The sequence below is a fragment of the Fusarium oxysporum genome, chromosome 10 (genome assembly GCF_000149955.1).
Source record: "Fusarium oxysporum f. sp. lycopersici 4287 chromosome 10, whole genome shotgun sequence".
NCBI lineage: Eukaryota > Fungi > Ascomycota > Sordariomycetes > Hypocreales > Nectriaceae > Fusarium > Fusarium oxysporum.
In genome coordinates, this window is record NC_030995.1 from 720,244 (window position 1) to 745,830 (window position 25,587).

Consider the following 25,587-nt stretch of genomic DNA (forward strand, 5'->3'; position numbering starts at 1 on the left):
GCTGGCAATTCTATTAGGGAAGCGGACATAAAAATACAAGGAGGAGTGTTTAGTGATGCAGGAAAATATAAATTGTTGTTCTACTTGACTTTCTAGCAGTAATTTCGAAGTGATGAGGAGCATACTATCTCCTTATTCAGCTCGGCAGTGACTGATGCACAATTGCTAATCTGCGCAGTCCCTCCGCACTCTCAAGTGCTTGTGAATCAGTGCTTCCTACACCAACACCTCTTGGTGGGCCTCCCACCATCTCTCTTGATTATACTTCTCTTTTCTTGATAGACTTTTTCTTTTCCCTTGTCATGCTGCTGAGAGCAAAACACTACCCGCAAACCTTCTTTCGTTCTTTAGCTTTTCACCAGTCACTGTCCTGCGTGAAGATAACTTCACCAAAGCGCACCAGGATACCTCAACACTTGGCTCGCCTAAGACATCAAAATTACTATTCACTACTCCCCCATGGTAGGAAAATGATGGAAATCGATGAAGAGAAGTCTCTCAACAGTGGGAGTGCAGACTCCTCACGGTCGGAGAGTCCTGCCACCACCTCGACACCATCACCAATGATCGATGTCGAAGAAACAGTGACCTTAATCCCTACCGACAAGGCCCTAAATAGAAAACAAAAGGCCGCAAACAAGTCCAAAGATGCATCTCCAGTCCCGGACATCATCAGGCCTCGTGCCTACCAGCGAGAGATGTTGGAGCAGAGCCTGAAGAGAAACGTGATTGTTGCGGTAAGTACCTTCAGGCATCGTTAGTTCGAATCGTATCGTCTAACAATTATCAGATGGATACAGGCAGCGGAAAGACCCAAGTGTATGTTCATCGTAGAGTGTTCTAGGAGTGAGACGTAGACTGAACACTACAGCGCCGTTCTTCGCATTCAAGCGGAACTCGAGAGAAGTTCACCCAACAAGGTTCGTGGATCAATTAACAACCTAATGACCAGTCACTGACTATGTAAAGCTTGTGTGGTTCTTAGGAAAGACTGTTAGCCTCTGCGAACAACAGTTTAATGTTATCAAGAGACAAATGCCATCGGTGCCCATGACACTGCTTACGGGGCAGCTCAACATCGATGCATGGTCGCCAGAAGTTTGGCCTCGGATTCTCAAAGGCACTCGTATCATCGTATCTACATTCTCCATCTTGCGTGATGCTCTTGACCACGCCTTTGTCACAATGGACATGCTCGCTTTAATAGTATTTGACGAAGGTAAGTGGCTGTTCACCTTATAATTACTCTGGTTAACCAGTGACAGTCCATAATTGCGTTAAGAACAGCTCTGGACGGAAGATCATGATGAACTTCTACCATCGACACAAGAACGTGGGTATGCCAGTACCTGCCATACTTGGCTTGACTGCCAGTCCCATTATCTCATCGGATCTTAAGGAGATCGAAAAACTAGAGAATACAATGGACGCTATCTGCGTTACTCCAACCACTCATCGAGAGCAACTACTCAAGCATGTCAACAAGCCTCACCTCATTCGCTCACTCTACGATGCTACGAAGATCCCTCCCCGTACGCCACTGATGCAACAACTGCAATCAGAATACTCGAACATGGATATCGCAAAGGATCCTGAGGTTCTTAAGTTAAAGGCTCTTGTCGCTAATGATGAAAAGAAGCGGGAAAAGTTAATGAACGTGATTATGAAGCACGACACGTTCTCGCAACAGCAAATCAGAAGCCTCTGGAACAAGAGTAGAGAAATCCTTGCCGAACTTGGCAGCTGGGCAGTAGACCATTACATTTCACAGATGATCAAGACCTTCCTTGACAGAATCGACGCATACAGTGCTTTCACCGATGCATGGTCTAACGAGGACAGGACCTATCTTGCAGGACACTTGCGCCGAATCAACATCGGTGTCGTTGACAACTCACCACCAACCGCTCAAACCGTCTCACACAAAACTAGCCGACTGATCCATGAACTTCTTGCGGCCGAGAACGATGTAGTTGGAATCATATTCGTCAAGGAACGCACTGCAGCGCATACACTTTGCGAGCTTCTTAACAACTACCCCCCTACTCGAGATCGTTACCGCGTCGGTGCAATAGTCGGGGCTTCGAGCTACGGACTTCAGAAACAAAAAGTCTATGAGTACTCCAGTGGCCCTGGCCCTCAAGTCCTCGATGATTTCAGATCAGGGGCTATCAATCTCCTGGTGGCTACCAGTGTCTTAGAAGAAGGTATTGATGTTCCCGCATGCAACCTAGTTGTGTCCTTCGACGAGATCGCTACCCTCAAGTCATTCATCCAGCGCCGTGGACGAGCTCGCATGCAGGAATCCAAAATGATTGCCTTGCTGAGCTCAAGCACAGACATCCGCGCCTGGGAAGAACTGGAGAAAGGCATGAAGGAACGTTACGAAGATGACCAACGAGAATTGGCTCGATTGGATGAACAGGCACGGGCGGAGGAGATTGATTCCACATACTATATCGTGAAGAACACAGGAGCACGGCTCGACCTCGACAATGCTCGACAACACCTGGATCGCTTTTGTCAAATTGTTTTCCGCTCAGATTATGTCGGTCAACTCCCCGACTATGTCTTCCATAAAGAAGAGACTCCATACGGCGGACCGATCTTGAGAGCTACGGTTACTTTGCCAGGAGGGTTGCCACTCAACCTTCGTAAGTTCAAAAGTGCTTGCGGGTGGAAGTCTGAACGGAATGCCATTAGAGATGCCGCATTTCAGGCATACGTCGCTTTGTACGAAGCAGGGCTGGTCACAGATAACCTGGCCCCTCTCAATGCTAAGTCAGAGAAGGTGGAAGAAAAGACCGACCTAATGCCGGAGCCCCTATTCGACCCCTGGGTCCAGATCGCCCAACGCTGGAAGTCGGGTTGTGATAAGCAATTCTACTTGTTCGAGTTTACCGATGACGAGTTTCCCGGCCCTTGTTCATTTGACGTCATGTTACCTGCTCTGATCGACCTGCCTCGAAAGATCACGTTATACCCTGGGAATGGCTCCAAGTGGTCCATCGTATGCGATTCGTTTGTCGATATACCCGATGAGGTATCCTCAAAAGAACCAGATCAAACTTCGGCTCTTTTGGCTATGAACTTTCAGCACCGCTGGCCGGTCGAAGATCGCGAGCATGTTATCAAGATGTCCATAGCCAGTACGACCATCTTCCCTGCCCCCCACGTCACCCGGGATGACATGGGTGCATTTCCCTTCCGCGGAGATGGGATGGAAGAGGCGAAGAAACACAGAGTTCTTGTGCGAGACCAATACAAAACGCCGTTTCACTACGTCGGCACGATTCCCTCAAAACCTGATTTTTATGATGTGCAACGCCCATTCTATGAATATGACAAAGGTCCATTGAATGAAGAGTATCTGGTTCTTGAAAGATGGGGTCTTCGAGTCGACTTACTTCATGATTTGAAGGATGGTCAGGCCAAGTCAAGCACTAAACCTTACGAGTGTGTGCTTCCCATTTCTTATGCCCGTGTTGATAGGGTCAAGAGACGAGTCGTCAAGTGCGGTCTGTTCATTCCACATATCATACATGAGCTAGAGGTGCAGCTTATTGCATCTGAATTATCTTCTACACTTCTGAAGCCAGTTGGCATCAAGAATTTGCAGTTGGTGCTTGAGGCCGTAAGCTCGCCTAGCGCTCGTGAACCTGTCGACTACCAGAGACTTGAGTTTTTGGGCGATTCTATTTTGAAGTTTTGCACCGTCACTCAGGCTTATTCTGAACGTAAGTTACCCCCTTGTTGTGGAAGTCGATACACTAACTAAAATCACAGACCCGTCCTGGCCCGAAGGCCTTCTGAATCACTTTAAAGATCGACTCGTATCCAACGAACGACTCCAACGAGTGTGTCTTGAGAAAGGGCTCTCAAAGTTCATTCTTTCGAAGCCTTTCACCGCCTTGAAATGGAGGCCACGCTATCTTGATGACATTCTTAAAGAAAAACCTGCCCCTCGACCCGCGCCAGTGGGTGGATCGAAGACCTTGGCCGATGTTGTAGAGGCACTTATCGGAGCCTCTTACCAAGACGGAGGGCTGACCAAGGCCCTTAAATGCATTTCAGTCTTTTTGGGCGACAGCTGCAACTGGCATCAAGAGGGTGTGGCTAGAGACATTCTCTTTGCTGCAGCTCCTAGCGACGTTCAGCTTCCCAGTAACCTTGAACCCCTTGAAGACCTGATCAAGTATAAATTCAAGAAGAAGTCTCTGCTGATCGAAGCAGTTACTCATGGTTCATATGCTACAGCCATGCAGGAAAAATCCTACGAGCAGCTCGAGTTTCTGGGGGACGCTATTCTGGATTATATCGTTGTCACCAAAATGTTTCAGCACGATCCGCCGATTCCTACTGGTCGCCTTCATATGATCAAAACGGCCATTGTGAATGGAGAGTTCCTTTCACTTGTGAATCTAGTCAACTCTATCCAACGAAAAGACTTGGAAGTTAGGCCCGATGGTGAGCTTGTAACCAAAACTACTGCACTTCCACTTTGGAAGTTCATGAGGTTTAACTCTTCCGAAATGGCCAATGTCATGGTAGAAACCGAGGAGAAATTCGAGTCCATGCGACGGGAGCTTGTCATAGCTTTGTGGGGTGATGGTCACTACCCCTGGGCGCTCCTCGCACGCCTTCACCCCCAAAAGTTTTATTCGGATATGTTTGAAGCTCTTCTCGGTGCCGTCTGGGTCGACTCGGGATCTATCGAAGAATGCACGCGTGTTCTTGAAACATTTCAGGTAATGGACTATCTGGAATTTGTTATCAAGGAGGACATACACGTTCAGCATCCCAAAGAGGAACTTTCTAAGTTCGCTGATAGACAAAAGATGAAATACACTACAACCCTGATCGAAGAACCCGAGCCTCGATGGAGTTGTGGAGTCACAATTGGAGAGCGGTTGGTAGGAGAAGTCGAAAGTTCTCTCAACAAGGTTGAGGCTATGACCAAAGCTGCGGAGAATGCAATTCGACTTTTGACAGAGGAGATGAATGCGGTAAATCAGCAACAAGATGCCATGGACGCCTCTTAGGAAGGGGATCAGGAACACGCCTCGCAGAGAGATGACCTTGCACAGAAACAGGACGAGGTCACGGCCGATACTTCGCCAGAGAAGGAGTCCATTGATCATTTGATGGAAGGCATTCTAACCGATAATCCGGAGGACAAGGAGCCGGTTGTTCCTCCAAAGAAAGAGAACAAGGCGAAGTCGTTGGTCGAGCCACTGAAGAACGAGAATACGAAGAAGTTGGCCGCCCACCTAAAGGAAGTGGAGTTAGCTCGTAGGCCCATAGAGGAGGATTTGATCGATTTCTCGGAGGACGAGATGTCGGTCGACCGTCCAAAGGAAGTGGATTTAGGCCATCATTCCATGGAGGAGGATTTGATCGGGTTCTCAGACGACGAGACATCGGACGATCGTCCAAGCAAAAAGAGACCAGTTGACGTTTCAGAAGATCACGAGATAGCTGGTCTTCCAGAGAAGAAAAAGTCTAAGAAGTTTTGAGGCCTGAGGATACGGGAATTCTTTGGAGAGAGTAAACCAAGAAGGATAAGACTAGACATGGCTTGTAGATACCTAGATAGATACCCTAGCTCGTCTATACTTGCTTTCCAAGTTCCTCCAAAATCGTGTCTACTGTCCACTCAAATGTCTTCTCAATATCTCCATCAGCACTCACATCACTCTGTACCTTGATACCCTCCTTATCCAAAACATCCGTCTTGAACTTCCCCTCTACATCGCCATACTCAAACATCCAAGCATGCTCTTCTACATAGTTAGGCCAGACGATCTTATCAACGTAACCGGGAGGATCTGCCCAGAAGCCCTCCAGGGTGACATACCCGTCTCTGGCTTCCCTTCTCTTCTTAGCCTTTTCGTATGTCGTACGCAAGAAGAGCTTGATGTCCAAGTTGGGCTTTATAGCAGCCATAGAAGGGGAGTAGAGAAGAAAGCCATCAAGGAGACATAGACGGAGATTTTTGCGGAGGGGATGGTCTGGGCCTAGAGCGGCATCGACTTTGGCACGCTGGGCGGCGATGCTGGCTTCTGATACGGGGCACTTGCCGACGGAGTTTTGATCTTCTTTGGAATCAAGGGTAGGCTAAAAGATGAAGTCAGACATAAACATCATGACTAAAGACATATGACTTACAGGAAAGGCAGCGTGCTGGCGGATATAAGCGAGGGACTCGGCCATAGCCGGGATATCAAGGGCCTCAGCACAATCCCAATCTAGGAGACCGTTTTTGGTTGGTAGCCTATAGAAGTTAGATATAGTTCATGTCAAAATATCGATTGTATCATACTCATTCTCAGGTCTATAAAAGTCATCCTCATGAAGAATGAAAGTATTGGGGAAAATGTCCCGCAACAGCCGTGCAAGGGTAGTTTTCCCACTCGAGGAGCACCCCGAGATACCGACTATGAGGGCCTTGTTTGCGCTCATGATGCCAAGATATCAGCAGTTATGTTGTGTAATGTTAGCCTGGTCGTGAGTTTGACGTCGGCAAAGTGCGGGAGGATTACAAGCACGCACATGCAGGGGAGGGTTTGATAGTGGCGCTCAGCCGCTAACGATGGAAATACAGGGGTTGTTATCGGACTTTGATCTACGAGACAAGGTTCTACGGACTTGGCATCATTCTCAAAACGTAAACTATTGAATTTATCATCCTCTAAGTAAAATAAACTAAAACTAAACTCCTGATATTAAAATCAGGAGTGCAACAGTCACGCGATGCTTGTTGCGATAACATCGCACAATCAAGATCGTCGACTCCTTTCCCCGTCGAGTCTAGCGGAAGACGTTGGAAGAGACGAACCACAACCGTGAGCCGTAGCATTGGGTCAACCGATTTGCTGAGAGAAGATGAACGGCGATTAAATAAAAAGGTCTCTACGTGCGACAACACTTTACTATCATTGGTAGTGTGTACATTCCCTTGCGGGAGATTGCCAAGAGCTGCACTATAATTTACTAGAATTAGACTTAGGCTTAGATTTAGACTTGATTTTTGGTTGCCATCAAAGGGGGGAAGTTTGAAGCAAGGGAGGATGTATTTGTGTAAGTCGATGCCAACAAAGAAGTGTCCATTTTGCTTCTGTTCTTCATGATATCGAGCCGCTGTCTTTTTATGTCCCCTCTGTTCATGTTTGCTTCTTCTCATTTCTCGCCTCTAATCTCAGCTCGCATTCTCTCCAAGCGTGCCAAGTCCGCCATCATGCACTTATAATTCGAATTCGAGTCATATACCAAGATTCCAACAAATCGAATTGGTTATCTTGCCCAATTATTCGCAGCCGACACATACCAGACGCCTCTCCCGTGTGCTCTCCCTTGAGAACACTCTTCCCCTTTATATAGGGTTACCCAAAGATATCATGGGACAGCATTCCCGGCTTCTGCCACAAGCAAAAATGTTGAAGCCTTCAAACTCCTCCTTCATGCAGAAGACTAGGCCCCTGAGGAATAGGTTGGCAGAGAAGATTGAGTGGGTGAAGCTTCGTACGCCAAAGGTCGTAAAATCGAGAGCATTTCGAAGAGCGGCGACTATTACATCTGCTGTGTTCTTTGCTCTTTCGTTCATTATTATTTTGGCAAAGTTGACAAATGCTGGTTTCTTTATACCGAAACTTGTCAGCCATATCTCGAGATATCCCACGTGTCAAAGTAAAGGGATCAATGGGACAAGAGATATATGGGAGGCTTCACAGAAGAAGTACGAGAACCTGATGGACGATAAGTTTACGTATGTTTCTGAATCTCTTTCCGAGCTCATTTTTAGAATGCTAACAATGATCGTGTTCCAGAATTGCTATGCAAACGTATCGTCGACCGAAGGAACTCCAAGAAACGCTCAACATCATCCTGAGCGAGGAAGTTCCCTCGCTCCTTGAAATAGTCGTTGTCTGGAACGATCTCGAAAACTACCCTCCAGATGACTATGTTTCCAAATACGGAGTCCCTGTCCGATTCCGGAAGTCGAAGCGCAACAGTCTCAACGAAAAGCTCTGGCCCGATCCCGACTACAAGACACAAGCGATTCTGCTCTCAGACGATGATGTCTACTATCACCCGAACGATCTCGAGTTCGTCTTTCAGACATGGCGCAAGTTTGGCAGGAATCGAATGGTCGGCGCTCTCGCTCGATGCACACCCGTCAATACGTTTGGATACCACAAATACACATTCTGCTCCAGCAGACGGGGAGAGGATGAGTATAACATGGTCTTAACCAATCTTGCTTTCTCACATGTGTCGTTCCTCGACTATTACTCCTCCAACGACACCATCATGACACAGATCAGAGAGTATGTGGACGAGGGCTTCAACTGCGAGGATCTTGCCATGAACTACGTCCACGGGCTGCTCACTGGCGAAGGACCTCTCCTAATCAATGGACATGAAAAATATGTCAACTTTGTTCCTAAAGTTGGAATCAGTATGAAGAAGGGTCATATGGAGGCCAGAAGTGCCTGTCTGAACGACTTTTCCGAGATGTTTGGATGCCACCCCTTGGTCGATGAGTCTGGATACATTCAACAAGGTGTACTGGTGATGTGAGGAGTTTCAGAAGATAATCGATATCATTTTGAGCGTTTTGAATCGCAACGAGGCGAGTCTCATGTGAATACTGTATAACAAGACGGGACGTAGATAGTTGGTTGCACAGTTAACTAGGCAGAGTCAAAGACGGCTGCACCGGGAGCGTTATATTATGACAATTATCGATTTAAAGAAATAATTTAAATTGGAAGCGACAAATAAGGAAGCCGGGTAATGAATAAACCTGAAAACGTGATCTTGACCAGGTTTTGAAACACTCATGAAATCGATTTTCATCCATACTTACTGCTGCCCCACGTGATGTAACCAACGTCAACCTATTGCACTTGGCTCCATCACCAAAACCACCGAAAACAGCCTCACAACCTCTAATCCTCCTCCTCACCCCCAACCATGGCGATGAACCCAGGCGAACAAACAGGAGTAATTATCTCCACAGCCGTCGTGGCCCTCCTCACCGGCTACGCTTTCGGTATCTATACTATCCGAGGCTACCTCATCCCACCCTCTCTGTTCGAGGAGCGCCGGCGCAACATACACGATCCTGTCGAGAGTGACGAAAGCGATATCGACGAGGATGACACTGTTCTTGATCATGCTCCCAACTGGGCTAATGGCGCTGACGCCGATAAGAGGCAGGGTTTGAAGAATGTTGAGACGGAGAAGGAGCCTGTTCTGAAGGACAATGGAGAGGAGTGCAAGCTTGTTCTTGTTGTGCGAACAGATCTGGGCATGACAAAGGGTACGTTAACACAATTACTCTTGAAATCGTCTATGCAGAGTGCTAACAGTATGTGTTGTAGGCAAAATCGCTGCTCAATGCTCCCACGCTACCCTCGCATGCTACAAGGCCCTCTCCCGTGCCCCCTCCAACTCTCCCCTGTCTAAGATCCTCAAGCGCTGGGAACGTCTCGGTCAGGCCAAGATCGCCGTGCAAGTCAAGAGTCAGGATGAGATGCTCGAGCTTCGACACAAGGCTCGGTCTCTTGGCATCACAGCGGAGGTTATCCAGGATGCTGGACGAACACAAATTGAGGCGGGTAGCATGACGGTGCTGGGCGTTGGACCTGCGCCTAGAAGCCTTGTTGACCAGGTCACTGGTGGACTTAAGCTGCTGTAAATGGTGAAGACTCGAAAAGAATAGAAAGGATTTTGGGGATACACGAAGACACGCACGGGATTACGAATTGGGTCGGATAGGTAAAAGTACTGCAAAATAGACATTCACGCGGGAATTTGATAGACAAACCCGCATTTTTCACTCAAAAGAAGCATATTTTCTGTGATACAGGGTATTATTCGCATTTGTACGTCCAAGTCTATTACTCCTTTTTCGCAAATCTCGCCAACGCCGGTCCCAGATCCGCTTCCGCCTCGAGCTGCTTCTTGTCCTTCTTTGCCTGCTGCTCCTTCCAGATCTCGTCCACCTGCAATCTCTTGTCGTCGATGATGTTCTTCTTTCGCTGCTTGCGCAGATACTTCTTGAGCGCGCCGTTCTTGCCTCTTGCTCGCTTGCGGATCTCCTCGGCGATGTCTGTGGCTGGGGTGTCGAGATCCTTCTCTGCGCGGCGCTGCTTGTCGGATCGCAGATCCAGGTTTCCGATGTAGTTGGGGTCGAGGGCGATCATGTCGGGCTGAAGCTTGTTCAGCAGACCCTTGACTTCGGATTCTTGTCGTTGCTTGGCGGTCTCGAAGGGGTTGACTTCCAGTGCGTCGTAGTTGGCTTCACCAGCGCCAGGGACGATGATGGAAGAAAAGCCTGAATCGTGACCGAGACCTAGAACATCCTCAAAGGGGCACCAGCGCACACGCTCAATGCGCTTGCCCTCACCACCCCAGGCCATATAAGGGCTTTGGACCTTTTCTTGAACAGGGGCATTCTTATCGAAAAGACCCTTCCAAATGGTTGTTTGAGTACCCCAGCCAACAGCTGTCAAGCCAGTATCTGAAATCGCCAGTGAAGAAGCAGGCTGGCGTGTGAAGTAGTTGTTGACCTCTCGGAACATTCTCAGATCCCAGACTGCCATCTTCTGATCCTGACCAGCTGACACCATGTATCGACCTTCACGGTCAATGGCTAAATCTCGTACGGGTCCCCGATGCGCTAACAATTTAACAAGAGGATCTTGAGTGTTGGGAGACCATAGTGTAACTGTTCCGTTCTGGTGACCGACATGTAGAATAGCGTTCCAAGGGTTCTGCTTGAGGGAACATGGTTGACCTAATCGGGTGGGAATTTCGGCGACTAATTGTCCTGTTGATGTGTCCTGATATTTGAGGAAACCGACGGAGCCCTGACACTGTCAGTTGCGCATGTAGTAAGTAGGAAAGGTGAAACTCACGATCGTCGCCAATAGGTAGTGGTATGGCAGAAACTCCATATGAGACACCTCCTGGTGTTTCCTCAAAGTATGCAGTTCCACGCCATTGTGGTCGTAGATATAAACGTACTTCTTCTGTGCAACAGCAAAGTACTGGTTGTTGTGTAGCCACTTAATATCCCTCACGGTCTCACCCAGCTGCAATTCGCAACCAAGCTTACCCTCTCGCCAGTCCATCGTCGCAACATGACCCTTTCGACCACCGAGCAACAGGTCCCGCCCATTCCTCGAGTAATCGAAGTGATATGGTCCCAGATCGTCCAGCTTGAGCTCGAATCGCTTTTGCGCAGTCCCCACAGCAATATCCGAAGTAATATCGTCTTGTCGGACTTTGTATGTTCGTTCGAGCTCGTCCTCAGCTTCGAGAAAGCCAGATGTGTTCTCGAGCAAAATCTCGGCGTCTTTAGCTTTCAGCGCAGCATCCTGGTACTTTCCCTCAAGGCGCTTCATGTTGCTTCGAAGCTTCTTATCCTTGATGGCCTTGATGTTGACCTTCTTCCCTCGACCGTAGGCTTTGTTTGCTTCTCGGATTCGACGAGCACGTTCTCGCTCATGACGGGGAACGAGTTCTGTTCTAGTGCCTTGAACGGCGAGTGCGCCATTGTCGCGCACCTTTGAAGTGGGCACATCAATTGTGTCGACCTCCATATTTTCGTATTGTCAACGCGCTCGACTGGAAGAAAGGCAACTTTGAATGGGATGGTAGATGGATTGGCATACAACTTTCCTTATCGACAAAAAAATTCACCGCTTATCGTGTCGAGTCTATTGGATGAGATACCCCACTTCTTGTCGACAGAATAAACGGTCCTTCCAGTATCATATTTAGTTGGTACAAAGTTATGCTCATTGACTTGGGCTGTTATCGAAATAATAAAGTCAGACTTAAATTAATTGTGAATTAGAGATCCAAGTATTTACTTCGTTCCATACTATAGGATCGCGAGATCTAGTGACGAATTCGTTGGTTCCTCTGAGACTCAGCGCCCATTTAACAATCAGGGTTCTTTATGTCATCCACTAATACGCCACTATCGATAGGCACAAAAATTATTTTGGATTTAACCCCGCCATCACCGCCTAGAATATCGACGATATTGCCATCATTTTGCCTACAATTTGTACAGAAATCTCAATTCGACATTTCTGTCCCTCAATCTGGCTTCGTTACCATTTCGATTCAAAGCCGGTGGCGAGAGCAAAATGCCCGTCGCTGTGGCTCATTCTCATAGGCCAACCACAAAGGTTACACACAAGGCTTTCAAGTCACGGGCTGCTTCTAAGCATGAGTTGAGGGACCGCGCAAAGGGTGAGACTCTCCCGAAATTTTGTTATTTCTCCAATTCTGACACAAAGACAGGCCGAGTTGCCGACGAAAAGGGCAACAGGAAAACTCCTCACCAACAAGTCATGTCTAAGTTCGACCGACGAAACCAGGCCAAGCAGGCCCGATTGAATAAGCACAAGGAGCATGTTAAGGAAACCTCGGTTTTCGCTGGAAAAGATGGCGCTCCTCGACATGTCGCCGTCATTCCCCTTTGCGCTGGGACCGACCTTAACGCTGCGATCAAGCAGCTGAACAGCAGCGTCGACATTGAGGACAACACCGAGAGTGGCAACTACCGAGTCACAGTCGACCGATTCAAGCAAAAGTTACAATACATCCCTATCGAGCGAGACCTGAACGCCTGTCTCGATGCTGCCCGTGTTGCCGATTTCGTCATTGTCGTTCTGTCCGCCAACGTTGAGGTCGATGAACTTGGAGAGTTGATCTTGCGAAGTGTTGAGAGCCAGGGCATGTCCACCCTCTTCACTATCGTTGAAGGTCTTGACAAGGTTGAGCCCGCGAAGCAGCGACAAAGTGTTCTAGTCTCCCTCAAATCTTTCATCACACATTTCCATCCCGAGCAAGAGAAGCTTTACAGCATCGAGAACCGACAAGATTGTGCCAACCTCATGCGATCACTATGCAGCACAACACCAAAGGGCATCCGATGGAGAGACGAGAGGAGTTGGATGCTTGCGGATGATATCAAGTTCGCCTACTCCGAGTCCGATTCAACAGTTATCACTGGTGTTGTCCGAGGCAAGGGCCTCAAGGCCGACCGTCTTATTCAGGTTGGCGACTGGGGAACTTTCCAGATTGAGAAGATTGAGGCTGCTCCTCTGCCCAAGCAGATCAAGAAGAAGGGAGAGGAGATGACCGTTGACCCTGAAGAGGCTGGCAAGCTTCTGGAGGAGCCTTCTGAGGATCGTGATGACTTGGTGGAGCTGGCTCCTGAGGAGGTCATGATGGACGACGCTGATGACGCTATGACAACTGATGCCACTGAGAAGAAGGGTGTTCTTCTGGATGATCACCACTATTTCTCAGATGAGGAGGCTGAGGCAAGAAAGATCAAGAAGAAGGTTCCCAAGGGTACATCCAACTACCAGTCAGCTTGGTATCTGGAGGATGTCTCTGACTCAGAGTCCGATATGGAGGACTTCGAGATGAAGGATGAGGCCGGCGAGGAGGAGGCCCGCCCTGAGGACGGTCTTGAGGGCTATGCCCCTGCACCCGCCACTGAGGGCGCTCCCTCAGAATATCCTCAATCGGAGATGATGATTGAGCCAGATGAGGAGGAGGATGCTAAGCAACTTGAACAATATCGAGCTGGAAAGCGAAATGAGGTTGAGGACGATATGGAGTTTCCCGATGAGATTGAGTTGCACCCTCATGTCTTGGCCCGAGAGCGTCTGGCCAGATATCGTGGTCTGAAGAGTCTGCGAACCAGTACCTGGCAGGAGGATGAGGATCGCGCACATGAACCTGAGGAGTGGAGACGTCTTCTTCAAGTTCCAAACTATCAATCCTCAAAATCTCAAGCAACAAGAGAGGCTTTGGTCGGTGGTGTTGAGCCTGGTACCCGTGTTCACATCTACATCAAGGGCATCTCTCCTATTCAGGAGAAGACCTACAACCCCAAGAAGCCCCTCACTCTCTTCTCTCTTCTACGACATGAGAACAAGAAGACGGCTGTCAACTACCTCTTCAACCTCAGCTCCGACTTTACCAAGTCTATCAAGGCCAAGGAGGAGCTTATTGTCCAGTGTGGACCTCGCCGAATGGTGATCAAGCCTCTCTTCTCCCAGCCTGGTCAAACACCAAACGATGTTCACAAGTACTGCCGGTTCCTCCACCCCGGTCAGTCAGCTATTGCGACCTTCATGGGTCCTCTAACATGGGGTGCTGTGCCTGTTCTGTTCTTCAAGCGAACCACAGCTGAAGAGGTTGAGAAGAATGAGAACGAGGAGGGTCCTCATATTGGTCTGTCACTTATCGGTACAGGAACCGCTCTACCACCATCCACATCTCGCGTCATCGCCAAGCGCATCATCCTCACTGGTCATCCTTACCATATTCACAAGAGGATCGTCACCATCCGATATATGTTCTTCAACCGAGAGGATGTCGAGTGGTTCAAGGCTCTACCTCTATGGACCAAGCGTGGCCGCAGTGGTTTCGTCAAGGAGCCTCTCGGTACACATGGTTACTTCAAGGCGACATTCGATGGACGTATCAACCCTCAAGACTCCATCGGCGTCAGTCTGTACAAGCGGGTGTGGCCACGAAATGCTACTCCTGTGGAGGGACCGTTATTGGAGATAGAGCCCAGCGCAGTGCAAGCTGATGGCGATATGATGATGGATGACCAGGCATAGACATGACACCCAGTATACCTTTAGAATTAAAAGTTGGCGTTTTTTTTCTTTCCTCTTGTATGACTATTTCCAATAGTGTTCTTTTTGATATATATGTGATGTTTACTCCAGCTGCTCCAGACCCTCTGTTGGTCTGGGACCTCCCTTGCTTCGTCTCTCTTCCTCTGCACCACTGGCCTTCCATGCGCTCTTGATCAACCTGATAATATGATCAACGCCAACATCCTTCTTCACCTGTGCAAAGACTGTTGGTCCACCTTCTCGGATCTTTCGAGCATCTCTCTCCATAACACCAAGGTCTGCACCGACAATCTCAGCCAGATCGGTCTTGTTGACAACCAAGAGGTCACTCTGCGTGATACCAGGGCCACCCTTTCGAGGAATCTTGTCACCACCACTGACATCAATAACGTAGATGATGAAATCGGCCAATTCACGACTGTAGTTCGCAGCGAGGTTGTCGCCTCCTGATTCAATAAGGAGAATATCGGTGTCGAACTCGCGGTGCAGGTCCTCCAATGCAGCGAGGTTCTGGGAGATATCTTCACGCACAGCAGCGTGCGGGCAACCACCGGTTTCAATGGCGCGGATGCGAGGAGGTGGGAGGGCTTTGTTTCGGGTAAGGAACTCTGCGTCTTCGCGGGTGAAGATGTCGTTCGTCACGGCTGCGAGGGAGTATTCCTTTCGGAGAGCGAGGGAGAGGGCGAGCATGAGGGCAGTCTTTCCGGAACCGACGGGGCTAATCAAGTCAGCTTTGTCATTACGATTGAGTTAGAGAGTCTCACCCTCCAATGCCAATAGTGAAGGCTCTCTCGGACCATTCTCGTCCTTCTACGATTGGCATCTCGCGACCCAAGAAGCTTCCCGGACCATCAAGGATCTCATGCGAGTGGCCATGCTCAACAGCATTGAAGCCTCCATCGTGAGAGTGAGAGTGACCGTCGTGAGAGTGCGACATGATGAACACCTCTTAGGTAAACCTAGCTTCAGGAAAGTTTTGTTGCTAGAACTAGAGAGGGGAAGCTTCAGATAAGAATATAGAGGCTGCCCTTATCAGCTTGAAGGTCCAAATACTGACGTGGGGGAGGGGTTAAGTGGGTGGAGACAGAAACCCTCCGGCGGCCGGCGGCGAGCGGGCCACCGCCGGGAAAAGTGGGACTTGTTCGACTTATACGGACATTCAACATGGACCATCATCGTTTATTTCTGAATGCCTTTCGAATCCATTACACGTACCTAATATATGAGTGTTGGGTGGAAGCCTAACGCCCTTCCGGAGGCTATGAGTTTATTGACCGGCTAAACATCCATCCTGCCACAATTAACACTCTCCTATGAATCTCAATAATTCTCAGTCGGACAATGCACGTCAGACATCTTATCCCTTCAGATCTAACATGCTAAGTCTTACCCTAATAAATATTGATTTAGTGATGTTTTTTTTGTACTGTTTGCCTTCTTGTGTAGTGGCTCTTTAACGTTTGCTATTGAAACCTCCCAAGCCATAAGGTTTTGCTTGTTGGAGAGAGTTATGCACATCCCGAAGTCCAACCAAAGCATCAAACAGGATATCAAGTAACAGAGCCAAAAAGAGTTCCTAAAACCAGGATTCGAACCCGGGTCTCCTCCCCCCTTTCGGGCACGGTTCTGCCCAGTAGGCGTCCCCGTGTGTCAAGTCAGAATGCTAGACCACTACACCACCTTAGGTTTGATTATTGAAATCTTATTACACAAAATACATTCATGAGGAGCGTAGGCTTTCTTGCTCCATGGAGACGTATCTGCTGTTGTTGTTGTTGTTGTTGTTGTTGAGTCAATAAGGCAACCGATTTGACGAATGTCCAAAACGGTCGAACCCCTGTTCCTGACAGAAATAATATAGGTCGGTTTGGAAAATGAAGAGATGATGGATGCCAACAGATTAGCTGTCATAAAAAGCAAGCACACAGTATATATACCGGGCGGACGATTGAGCGGATGAACAGCCGAGCCCGTCGGTCATTGGCTTTGAGACAAGCCACAGCGAATATTGAGAGATGACGGTTACTATGTATATCAGACCTCTACACCCGAATGCAACATACATCCACAAGGCAGATCGTGCAAAGCCCCATACGGCCAGATGCATGATGAGATTCGGCAATTCCAACAGCTGCGACATCGCGAGAACAACTGCACCAGACAGGGCACAGGCATATTATATGCAGGTTGTGTCCGTGTCCTCAATATGATCTGATCTTAAACAGGGGAGCCAGCGAGTCATTATTTGAGGCTGCAGCACACAATTGAGATGTGATAGGGTGTGGCTACGGAAGGCTTTACGTCCTTTTTGTCTCTTGTCACTTATCATTCTCCCACGAGAGTGCGCGATCAAGATTTACAATTCCGAAACTAGCACATCGGCTTAGCTGACACCAACGTGTTCAACGTCGACTTGTGGGGTAGTTTTGTGTTATGTGTGAGGTCAATCAGTTATCTCATTCTACTTGTTAATAGACCAGTGTCAAATGTTCAAGGCAAGCGATTAAATCATTTATGTAAGCACTGAGAATCATCTACAGTATAATCATATTGTTGTTGATCGGTAAATTCGTCGTAGACCGAAGTGACTTCCTAGAGAGTCGATGGTAGCCGGTTGGTCTCGAACACAATTGTGGTTTCTCAGCTCTCTGGGGAGTGAACAGCTGGTCAAGGGGTTCGGAAGTCATAATGATCTGCCTTAAGACTGTTGTCGAGTCATTTCTGTACAGGTAACGTGTTGAGGTTGGCTGGATGACTGCATATGCACCCCCCTAAACCTTTATCTAGATCCTGGTACCCATACTACCGGGACTGAACAAAACATCTAGTCACGATGCCTGGGCTCAGTTGCCTCATCTCCAATCCGTTATTATGAATGCCCAATCTCATATTGGGCTGCATCGCATCGTATGTTAACAGCAACACCTGCACCATGTCTCACTCTGCCGCGGGAAGTCCTATATGCACACACACCTAGCAGTAGAAGTCCAGAAGCCGATGCTGCATTGGAACTTGGCGCAACCCTGAGGGGGCTGGTCGTTGTACCCGTTGTCAGGTCCGTGGGCAACACGTTTATGTGATCTATTATCTTTCTTCTCTCAGTTAGCCTGTATCCTGCAGTATATTTTCCAATCATAAACCCCTTCTTCCACACCGTCACTGAACTGTAACGGTTCTCGATCGAAGCAATATGATAGATCCGATCGAGTCCTCTTACCAGTCGGCATATGCGCATTCGAATCTTGATCCATGCAGGTGCTTCGTCTGGCCATCAAGCCACTCATGATTGAGCCTGAGAGGTGACAGAGACTAGGATAGAAGAAACAGCTGTGAAAAACCCAGGACTTGATAACTATATAAATTGAAGAGATGAACCGCCCTTCTGACCGCTTGCTACTAAATTTCGATCTCCATTGCGTTCTCCGTCTCTTGCTCTCCCCTACTCGCCATTTTGGGCTTTGAGAAGCGGAGACCCGGGTCGTCTATTCAATCAGATTTCTCCCTATTCTTGTATTTTATCACGACAAGAGCACTACGGTGTGTGTTTACCAGTCATGGTCTCCCAGAACTCACAAACTCCGACAAACAGTACAAACGAGCGGAAGCCGTCAGTCAAAACATCTTCCACGATGTCTCATACTGACATTATATAGGACCAAATGTCGCGGTTTCATGCTGGCGCCGTATATCTACGATACCGATTCCGTCCAGGAGCATCTGCTGTGCAGAGCCGAAGCCAACAACACTGCATCAGAATCAACCAATAGAATGCATGAAACTGCGGAAGTGTCAAACCACAGCGACCTTGAAGCTCACGATCTGGATGCTATGATGCAAGAACCTCCTTCCCCGAAAGGTCGGCTTTGAGCTTCTTTCATCGCAGTGTATACTAGACCTGATTGACTGTTTGGCGGCCTTTACAGCTTACTCTCTTTTCGTCAGTCGCACAGATGGATTGAGCTAAGATATTTCGTTAATGTATGACTATTGGACTATTTTTAATCGCGAATTCACATCATATATGTCGTAGTTCCTAGTATAAATCTGACACACTTCAGTCTTCGTCGCCAACCCCTGAATACCGTACGAAAGTTTGTAGCTATTAAGGAATAATATCACTCGAAGTCGCACCGAAAGTCTTGAGACCTTCCTTGTCTGTCTTTCACTTAACCTAAGGCCGCCTAGTCGCAACACCATGAACCGGGATTTTGACCGGAAGAGCCCCGGAAGCCCCGCTTTTCCCGAATCACACGGAGTGTGTGTGTACCCACATCTCGGGGCCGGATGCTCGGAAGTCATTGGTTCAAGCCATGTGGTTTTAAGCGCCCGTTGTGTGTTTGCTAAGGTCCCGTCACGGAGCTGTGCCAATCTTGCTCCGCTTTCCCCATTTCCCCCGGCTTTCTCAGTGCTCGAGCTGACCAAGTTGACATGGAGCCGACTTGCTACACCCCGGAGCACTGACTCCAGGGCTATAAAAGCTTCCCCTCTTCTGCCCGGTTCCTGTCTTATACTCCCCTCTGTTTTCTGTTTATCCCCTGAAGTTACTACTTTACCTCTTGCTTAGCCCTGATACCCCCTTTTCTTGAAGTTCCCCCTCAGATCTAAGCCGTGAAGGGCTTTTAAACCATTTCCCCCGGATACCCTCCGAGAATCTCTCTCCTACCACTTCTTAGTCACATTTCCCTAGCTCACACACCCAATCTAATAAGAAATGTCTTCAAAAGATATCAATACACATGTCCCTGCTTTGGAAACTCCACAAGAGCAAGTAACACTCAGCAACTGCCAGTCACCAGGCAACTGACTTCTTGCACCCAGGCCTCCAGAAGATGCATGCATGCTCAACAGATTCATTTACGATGTTTCTTCTCTTCAGGAGCGATTACTTCAGTTTCCTGTGGTGAAGAACCCTAGTGTTGTGCCTGCGACGGGCTCGTCAGAAAAGATGAAGGCGGGTGACCCCCCGGAGGATAAGGGCAAGCTTTGACACAATGACCCCCTGCCTGGATGATAATAGATCTCTACAACACCATAGTTTGATTGCATCTTAATCACACACACTACATTGTTTCCCTTGCCACAAGAGCTATGAGCCCTCCCGATCTAGCATCATCAGTACACACGGCATCACATCTTATTAGGCGTTTCATCTTCTTTTCTACTACTCAAATGAATATAGACTGCAGTACTATGACCAAAAAACTTCAGTCACTGTCTCTTTCTTGTTATTTGATGTTGCTACGACTTTGTAAGTTACGCACAAGTTACCCAACGTGGCAGGTCGTACGCATCCCTAGAACATATCCTTACAACATTTAGAAATCAGTCTTAATGCATCTGAAACTTATCGAGACTCACAGACGTGTCGATCTGTTCTCGAATTCGTGTTTGTTGGTTAATAGTAGATTCGCTAAGACTGATATGGCGTACGCAGCAGGGTTGTTTTCCAGCTGAATCCAAGCTCATGGCACGGCCCTTCCATTCCACGTGGCTATGCGCGGCATGTAAGATCTGCCGGGGTTCAAAACATAAAGGGGGGAAGATTCTCGAAATATCCTTGGTCGGAACGAGTCATAAATTATCCTCATGTATGCTAATCTTGAACGGATTGGGATTGAGATGCGTTTGCCTCAAGTGTCAGCAACCGCAAGTGGATATCCTAAAAGCCGGATCACATCCGTAGGCTAAGGATATCTTTGGAGAAGGACAAGCATATGGGAGATCAACTCAAAATACGCCCGGCTCTTTACGGCCGCATCTTTATGTCCAGATGATATCTGTTGTTATCATTTTTACGCCAATGGCTATGGAATAGAGCACACCGCTCTGTATAGGGATACTTGAATGGGTGGCCTCAAACAAGGCCGAGCCTCCCCACGAGGCTGAGTCCTTTGGAAAGTTACCCGAAGAGCCTCATGACATGACTGGCCAAGTTCTCTCTTCTCTCTAGCGGATGGAGTTGTTCGGTGAGCCCCGGCTGTCAATCAAATAAGCGATGCAAAGCATGCAGAATCGTGTGTGCATCGAAGGATCGATGCAGAAAAACCAGATACGGCACTTGCGTACATGAATGTAACCCCGTTTCGAATATGTAATGCATCATTGACAAGAAGTTATCCATCCATATGATTGTTGCAAGCTCACCGCTTCTCCGTTGTATGCAGCAGGCTGAAAACGAAAGTGCATATTGGGAGGGTGGGCCTCTGTTGGTTCTGTTCCTGTCCCAATCACTTCCCTCCACAGGACAAGAAATACACAACGTGGAAAGATTACCTACTCTGGAGATGCCTGAGACATTCTTGAGCCAGGTGCCTGGTTAGGTAGTCTACACACCACTACATGTTGATGCAGATGTCAAATTGGCATCAACTTTGAGACCGCTTCTTCGGTTGTGGCAACAGACCGAGTTTTCTAGCCCTCTTCTGTCTCCTTGCGCCGCCTGCACTTTCTCGTGTTTCGTTCATATTAGGATCACCGGTGTAGAAAGGCTATGTTTGGAAATGCGGGCGTTTCGATGCCCGGAATGTTTGATGGTGTTGAGGCTGTTGTAAGTATCTCGTCTCGACAGGACGTAACTCAAGCATGTTGATCCCCAGGTATCCCCTGAAGCAATTATAAAAGGTCAGAAAGTTCCGTATCGTTCTGGTAACTCTCATGCTTTGAGGCATGGCTCTTTCAGGACATAGCTTTGAGTTCTCACATCTTCCAATGTTGAAGAACTACCGCTGAACGGCTCCCCTACTTTTATCTTTTAATTCTATTCATCACGTTCCTTAACACATCCCAACTCGGGCACTTTATCATTCAGTGAATTTCCGAGATCCTCTCCGCCTCCGCCATGCCTTGCGACTCAACCCACACTGACACTATCCCTAAGGGTGACACTCCACCGTGAGATACACATACTTCATCATATCATAACTTGAGCTAATGGCTTAATCCTCCAGAGTCACCATCGACACGAAGATGTTAGAGCCCTTCATTCACGACACATCTTCTCTTCAAGATCGCCTGTTGATGAGGTCCATGGCTGAGGATAACAAGGCAATTGGAAATGGGGCCGGTTACTCAGGACCGAAGGGTTCCAAGCTATAGGAGACTTGAGAAGGCTTAGTCAAGTGTATTGATGGCTAAGTATCAGACTACATGTTGTTTTGTAAGATTAGTTTGAGTTTTGTTCTGTAGATATACATTCGAGGCAAATGGATGAACCATCGCCCTTGTTCAAACTACTAGATAACGCGTGCCAGAGGAGGCCTTGCAAGTCTCCAGGCATACAAATGGTCCAAGACATCCTGGACTTATCGACGCTGACACTGAGCTCCTGAGGTGCATACCAAGGCGGTATACTGACCTGTATACAGATCATACCGAATGAACCAACATCGGTGTGTCGTTATGCTTGGCCCACAACATGGAAACCCATTGCAGCACTTGAAATCAAGTTTCAAAGCCGTCAGCTTTTAGTCTCGGCTTGTAAACTTCCGGCTCAGAAACCAAATCTTGGAGAAGATCTGCCTTGTCTTCTCGGGGGGTCATGAGAACCAGCTCACCACTTGATGACTACACATATAGACCAGACCTCAGTTCTAATGAAGAGACAAGACCAAATGTCTATTTTACGTTTCATGATGTACATTGTCGCACAGATATAATTACACGTTATTCGTACCACCCCCGGCACGCCATCCACTATCCAATTCTCAACCTCCCTTTTTCTTATGTCATTCATTGAGCCGGAGGTGTTGTGGTTGAGGGGGGTATCGAAGCATCTGCAGCCGCCACCTTTGACACACCAGCCTTCTTGAGAGCAGCAGCCTCTTTCCTTTGAGCAAGAATAGCACCAAGCTTTTCCAACATCTCTGTGCTGAGCTCGGGCTCACCCTCAGCAGCACGCTTCTCGCGCTGCATTTCGTGGAACTCTTGCAGAGGAGTCTGCATGGACTTGATAGACTCCTTTTCGGCTTCCTTTGCTGCTGCCTCGGCCTCCTTCTGCTGCACGTACCACTCCTCGTGGCGTGTTCGGAACTTGGAGAACTTATTTCTCAACTCGTCGATGACGGTCTCGGGCATGGGAGGTGAGAGTAGGTTGTAGTAAAATGTTCGGTTGTCGACAGTCTCACGGATGGTATCACCGTCGAAAGTCTCGAATTCTGGGGCCTCAACCTCGGGCCAGGGGATGACAACGTTGATTCCAGGGACAATTCGATCCCACTTATTCCCGTATTCCCATCGGTCGAAGCTCATGTTGGGGGACTTCATGTTCGGGGGAATGGCCTTAAGCTCATTGATAATGACGTCTCTTGTGACTCCGGTTTCGGGGTTGGCGATAGGATAGACTAGACGAATAGAACCGATCGAGAGGGGCATAGGCTGAGAGCGACTGTCGTTTCCAAACATGCCAGCAGAGATAGCCTAAGAACCATTAGTCCCTATTCAAGCCTTACGAAGGCCAATGATTGTGCTTACCCGGTGATAGTTCTCGAGAGTAACATATCCTCCCTGAGGGTTGATCGTCTTGATGCGATCAATCTTGCCCTTGTCCGGCCCATCCATGATAACCACACGGTCTGAAACAGCAAGGTTAAGCTGCTTCAAACCACCAGCCCAAGCACATCTCTTCGCCAGAACCTCAGGCCTTGGTCTGTAAAGACCATAGTTGGACCAATCCGTTCGTACACCCTCCGTAAACATGCCATAACCATTGAAGCCCAGATCCCGCTTGGGAGCAATAGGACCTAGCGCCCAGTCCTCCTGCCTCACCCGGCGCGCATCCTGCAGATTCTGTCGGACCTCAGAGACAGCCGCTCGCATGGCTTGTCGGTTTCGAAGCTTGTAGTTGTTCTCTTCAGATTTGGCGGCTTTTTGGGCTCGTCGGCCAGCCTGGCGCTGGGCCTGGGCGACCCGCTTGGCGAGCTTCTGCATGGCGGAGAATGAGCTGCGAGTATTTATCGAGGGGGTTTGCAGGCTCTAGCAGCTCATTGAGCGGATTGAAACTGTTGGCGCCGAATTGTCGCTGGGCGTTACGATAATTCGTTGTGGAGTGCGTGGTTGAGCTGGAAATTCTCTACGTCCAACGGAATTAGCCGCAGTAGTGTAGGTGCGGATAATGGTCAAGCACTGTACCCCGCACTATGCTCATGATAGCTTCATGTTGTGTTATTGTAAGAACTGTGATATCGGGCTGCAATTCTTTCTCACATGACTCTCACTTATATAGCTTACGAGAGATAAAGTTCCCCAATTACTTATGCGATTTTCAACACAAAGGCATACCTCTTATGTTCAACCAAACTAGTCTACTTCCACTCAACTTTAGATAATCATGCTTGATCAGGCACAGAGATCTCAGTGATTCTTTCTTGAGTATTCCACTGGTCCAGCTCTTGTGACCCGCGACTCTATCTCATCGCAATGCTTGTTTTTCTTTCGTCATGCAACCTCTATTGAAACCGTTCTGGGACGAAAATCATGTGGGTATGACAGAATGACTTGCTCATCCAATATCACCCTGAATAGCAACGAAGTATTAATATATCATACATAAGTTCAGATTTTGATCAATCATCAAGACTGGGGTTGCATTGCCGCTGAGAGGCCTCTGAGGATGACCTTCAAGATCAGCACGTATTTGGCGGCCAGAATCACGAATGTGACAGACACAATCAAAAGATTCTGGCCCCAGGGAGCAAGAAAACCTAAGACTTTAGAAGAGGATGCTAAATAAAATAAACTCATCAAAGAGCCACCTAAGCTTAGACTAACTTACCTAAATATTTTTGTCACTTAGGATTGAGAGCTTCAGCTTTCGTGCCTCTAGACTGGATATACAGATGTCCAAGTATCATGACTGACCCTAATCGTCCGTGATACATATCCCGTCAATCAGGGTCCTTGAGGCTTGAGGCAAGATGATCAGGGGAGGAGGTTGGATGAAAGTCCTACGCTTTTGGGCCAGCGCAGGACTTTTCTGTCCACTGTAAGCTCTTGTTACTGGCCGTCAGTCGCTCTAGGCTTTTGGCTTTGGCACGCGGAGGCGGGATGGCACAGGGCGCATTGCATGACGGACCAGGGGTTAGAAGCTTGTGCCAGCTTCACTTCTCTTTGCATAGATTGTCTTGTGAAGATAGGCGGTGATTGATGACGCGGAAACACATGAGAATGTGTTAGCGATGGAGGTAGAGAGGAGTCAAAGCAGGAGAGAGCATTGTCCACTTCCCGACAGTAATCAACCGGAAATCAAGGTCATCAACTTCAAACGTCCTATCAAAAATTTAAAATGGGTGCTATCCTCATGCCATCCGCAACAGTTCAAACAGCCGTTGGCGATAGCCGCCAGATCCCGGCTGGAAATCACAGAAAGCCAGATCTAGGCAATCCACAGGAAGGCTTCTCAATGCTTTCCAATAAAGACAGATTCAATCACGGACCTCTGAGGTTGGTGGCTGGTTGATTAGCCTCATCCTCTTCAAGTGATAGAAACCGAGCCACGGTTTCAGCCTCGGCGCTATGGAGCCTAAAGTGTTCCATCGTGCATGTCTAGATGAGATGATAGTGAAGCACCAAGCAACTTAAAGCCAACAGCTACACCGCAGCAGGACTGTCTGATGGACCAAGGACTGATGAGCACGTCAGACCGACAGGAATTGTGCAGAAGGATGGCTGGTAGGCCGGCGAAGAGTCAGAAAGAGTACCTTTGTCACTTGTGAAGAATGACAGCATACAGCCCAAAGAAGCCATCTTTGCAGTTTGCAGCTTATTCTCATTGACCGTCAGTCCGTCAATCAAACTAAACCGGCTTGACCAAACGGCCAACGCCGTTACCCTGGCCCTTGATATTGTCTGTCGTCCAATGTTATCGACCAGTTCATCAAGCAGGCCGGCTCTTATCTCATCT

The 25,587-nt window shown here is 48.3% G+C and overlaps 11 protein-coding genes and 1 pseudogene across 14 annotated transcripts; 7 read left to right on the plus strand and 5 right to left on the minus strand.

Annotated features, from left to right (window-relative positions):
- Positions 1-207: 207 nt before the first annotated feature.
- Positions 208-5,656, plus strand: FOXG_13826 (uncharacterized protein). The gene is made up of 6 exons (XM_018393845.1): positions 208-737; positions 791-819; positions 872-920; positions 970-1,219; positions 1,266-3,737; positions 3,787-5,656. The coding sequence occupies exons 1-6, from the start codon at positions 303-305 to the stop codon at positions 5,040-5,042; spliced, it is 4,491 nt and encodes a 1,496-aa protein (XP_018253198.1). The 5' UTR covers positions 208-302; the 3' UTR covers positions 5,043-5,656.
- Positions 4,338-6,545, minus strand: FOXG_13827 (uncharacterized protein). Its single transcript, XM_018393846.1, has 3 exons — positions 6,323-6,545; positions 6,169-6,274; positions 4,338-6,117 (listed from the first exon to the last, which is right to left on the minus strand). Exons 1-3 carry the CDS (start codon positions 6,460-6,462, stop codon positions 5,611-5,613), a joined length of 753 nt encoding a protein of 250 aa, XP_018253199.1. The 5' UTR covers positions 6,463-6,545; the 3' UTR covers positions 4,338-5,610.
- Positions 6,546-6,689: 144 nt separating this feature from the next.
- Positions 6,690-8,825, plus strand: FOXG_13828 (uncharacterized protein). Its single transcript, XM_018393847.1, has 2 exons — positions 6,690-7,765; positions 7,827-8,825. The coding sequence occupies exons 1-2, from the start codon at positions 7,398-7,400 to the stop codon at positions 8,578-8,580; spliced, it is 1,122 nt and encodes a 373-aa protein (XP_018253200.1). The 5' UTR covers positions 6,690-7,397; the 3' UTR covers positions 8,581-8,825.
- A 49-nt stretch (positions 8,826-8,874) lies between these two features.
- Positions 8,875-10,646, plus strand: FOXG_13829 (PTH2 family peptidyl-tRNA hydrolase). Its single transcript, XM_018393848.1, has 2 exons — positions 8,875-9,325; positions 9,387-10,646. Exons 1-2 carry the CDS (start codon positions 8,977-8,979, stop codon positions 9,701-9,703), a joined length of 666 nt encoding a protein of 221 aa, XP_018253201.1. The 5' UTR covers positions 8,875-8,976; the 3' UTR covers positions 9,704-10,646.
- Positions 9,520-11,685, minus strand: FOXG_13830 (uncharacterized protein). Its single transcript, XM_018393849.1, has 2 exons — positions 10,926-11,685; positions 9,520-10,877 (listed from the first exon to the last, which is right to left on the minus strand). Exons 1-2 carry the CDS (start codon positions 11,610-11,612, stop codon positions 9,906-9,908), a joined length of 1,659 nt encoding a protein of 552 aa, XP_018253202.1. The 5' UTR covers positions 11,613-11,685; the 3' UTR covers positions 9,520-9,905.
- A 278-nt stretch (positions 11,686-11,963) lies between these two features.
- On the plus strand, positions 11,964-14,988 carry FOXG_13831 (uncharacterized protein). The gene is made up of 2 exons (XM_018393850.1): positions 11,964-12,273; positions 12,325-14,988. The coding sequence occupies exons 1-2, from the start codon at positions 12,168-12,170 to the stop codon at positions 14,667-14,669; spliced, it is 2,451 nt and encodes an 816-aa protein (XP_018253203.1). The 5' UTR covers positions 11,964-12,167; the 3' UTR covers positions 14,670-14,988.
- FOXG_13832 (urease accessory protein) lies at positions 14,609-15,733 on the minus strand. The gene is made up of 2 exons (XM_018393851.1): positions 15,455-15,733; positions 14,609-15,408 (listed from the first exon to the last, which is right to left on the minus strand). Exons 1-2 carry the CDS (start codon positions 15,625-15,627, stop codon positions 14,772-14,774), a joined length of 810 nt encoding a protein of 269 aa, XP_018253204.1. The 5' UTR covers positions 15,628-15,733; the 3' UTR covers positions 14,609-14,771.
- Positions 15,734-16,264: 531 nt separating this feature from the next.
- On the minus strand, positions 16,265-16,376 carry FOXG_21265 (annotated as a pseudogene). Its single transcript has one exon. The product of its transcript is annotated as a tRNA-OTHER (tRNA).
- A 1,868-nt stretch (positions 16,377-18,244) lies between these two features.
- On the plus strand, positions 18,245-18,557 carry FOXG_13833 (uncharacterized protein; the record flags this gene model as incomplete). The annotated part of the gene is made up of 2 exons (XM_018393852.1): positions 18,245-18,297; positions 18,344-18,557. The coding sequence occupies 2 exons, from the start codon at positions 18,245-18,247 to the stop codon at positions 18,555-18,557; spliced, it is 267 nt and encodes an 88-aa protein (XP_018253205.1).
- Positions 18,558-19,426: 869 nt separating this feature from the next.
- FOXG_21266 (uncharacterized protein) lies at positions 19,427-19,677 on the plus strand (the record flags this gene model as incomplete). Its single annotated transcript, XM_018401587.1, has 2 exons — positions 19,427-19,458; positions 19,509-19,677. 2 exons carry the CDS (start codon positions 19,427-19,429, stop codon positions 19,675-19,677), a joined length of 201 nt encoding a protein of 66 aa, XP_018253206.1.
- A 1,266-nt stretch (positions 19,678-20,943) lies between these two features.
- Positions 20,944-21,931, plus strand: FOXG_21267 (uncharacterized protein; the record flags this gene model as incomplete). 3 transcript variants are annotated; one of them, XM_018401589.1, is made up of 3 exons in its annotated part: positions 20,944-21,237; positions 21,287-21,581; positions 21,638-21,931. In XM_018401589.1, exons 2-3 carry the CDS (start codon positions 21,529-21,531, stop codon positions 21,783-21,785), a joined length of 201 nt encoding a protein of 66 aa, XP_018253208.1. In that variant the 5' UTR covers positions 20,944-21,237; positions 21,287-21,528. The 3 variants fall into 3 exon arrangements, with proteins under 3 accessions (XP_018253208.1, XP_018253207.1, XP_018253209.1); XM_018401588.1 differs by having other exon boundaries at positions 20,944-21,581; XM_018401590.1 differs by lacking the exon at positions 21,287-21,581 and having other exon boundaries at positions 20,945-21,237; positions 21,638-21,785.
- Positions 21,932-22,204: 273 nt separating this feature from the next.
- On the minus strand, positions 22,205-23,740 carry FOXG_13834 (uncharacterized protein). Its single transcript, XM_018393853.1, has 2 exons — positions 23,160-23,740; positions 22,205-23,105 (listed from the first exon to the last, which is right to left on the minus strand). The coding sequence occupies exons 1-2, from the start codon at positions 23,613-23,615 to the stop codon at positions 22,419-22,421; spliced, it is 1,143 nt and encodes a 380-aa protein (XP_018253210.1). The 5' UTR covers positions 23,616-23,740; the 3' UTR covers positions 22,205-22,418.
- Between the last annotated feature and the right edge of the window lie 1,847 nt (positions 23,741-25,587).

What these genes read in the sequence shown, in the direction of transcription:
- FOXG_13831 (XM_018393850.1), top strand. Translation starts at nt 12,168, where the DNA reads ATGCCCGTCGCTGTGGCTCATTCTCATAGGCCAACCACAAAGGTTACA. An exon ending in GTTGAGGGACCGCGCAAAGG is followed by an intron (nt 12,274 to 12,324) that starts GTGAGACTCTCC and finishes ACACAAAGACAG; the next exon opens with GCCGAGTTGCCGACGAAAAG.
- FOXG_13826 (XM_018393845.1), top strand. Translation starts at nt 303, where the DNA reads ATGCTGCTGAGAGCAAAACACTACCCGCAAACCTTCTTTCGTTCTTTA. An exon ending in AGAGAAGTTCACCCAACAAG is followed by an intron (nt 921 to 969) that starts GTTCGTGGATCA and finishes GACTATGTAAAG; the next exon opens with CTTGTGTGGTTCTTAGGAAA. An exon ending in CACTCAGGCTTATTCTGAAC is followed by an intron (nt 3,738 to 3,786) that starts GTAAGTTACCCC and finishes CTAAAATCACAG; the next exon opens with ACCCGTCCTGGCCCGAAGGC.
- FOXG_13834 (XM_018393853.1), bottom strand. Translation starts at nt 23,615, where the DNA reads ATGCAGAAGCTCGCCAAGCGGGTCGCCCAGGCCCAGCGCCAGGCTGGC. An exon ending in CTCTCGAGAACTATCACCGG is followed by an intron (nt 23,106 to 23,159) that starts GTAAGCACAATC and finishes AATGGTTCTTAG; the next exon opens with GCTATCTCTGCTGGCATGTT.
- FOXG_13829 (XM_018393848.1), top strand. Translation starts at nt 8,977, where the DNA reads ATGGCGATGAACCCAGGCGAACAAACAGGAGTAATTATCTCCACAGCC. An exon ending in AGATCTGGGCATGACAAAGG is followed by an intron (nt 9,326 to 9,386) that starts GTACGTTAACAC and finishes TATGTGTTGTAG; the next exon opens with GCAAAATCGCTGCTCAATGC.
- FOXG_13830 (XM_018393849.1), bottom strand. Translation starts at nt 11,612, where the DNA reads ATGGAGGTCGACACAATTGATGTGCCCACTTCAAAGGTGCGCGACAAT. An exon ending in ACTACCTATTGGCGACGATC is followed by an intron (nt 10,878 to 10,925) that starts GTGAGTTTCACC and finishes TGACAGTGTCAG; the next exon opens with GGCTCCGTCGGTTTCCTCAA.
- FOXG_13828 (XM_018393847.1), top strand. Translation starts at nt 7,398, where the DNA reads ATGGGACAGCATTCCCGGCTTCTGCCACAAGCAAAAATGTTGAAGCCT. An exon ending in CTGATGGACGATAAGTTTAC is followed by an intron (nt 7,766 to 7,826) that starts GTATGTTTCTGA and finishes ATCGTGTTCCAG; the next exon opens with AATTGCTATGCAAACGTATC.
- FOXG_13832 (XM_018393851.1), bottom strand. Translation starts at nt 15,627, where the DNA reads ATGTCGCACTCTCACGACGGTCACTCTCACTCTCACGATGGAGGCTTC. An exon ending in TTCACTATTGGCATTGGAGG is followed by an intron (nt 15,409 to 15,454) that starts GTGAGACTCTCT and finishes TGACTTGATTAG; the next exon opens with CCCCGTCGGTTCCGGAAAGA.
- FOXG_13827 (XM_018393846.1), bottom strand. Translation starts at nt 6,462, where the DNA reads ATGAGCGCAAACAAGGCCCTCATAGTCGGTATCTCGGGGTGCTCCTCG. An exon ending in TTTTATAGACCTGAGAATGA is followed by an intron (nt 6,275 to 6,322) that starts GTATGATACAAT and finishes TAACTTCTATAG; the next exon opens with GCTACCAACCAAAAACGGTC. An exon ending in GCCAGCACGCTGCCTTTCCT is followed by an intron (nt 6,118 to 6,168) that starts GTAAGTCATATG and finishes TTCATCTTTTAG; the next exon opens with CCTACCCTTGATTCCAAAGA.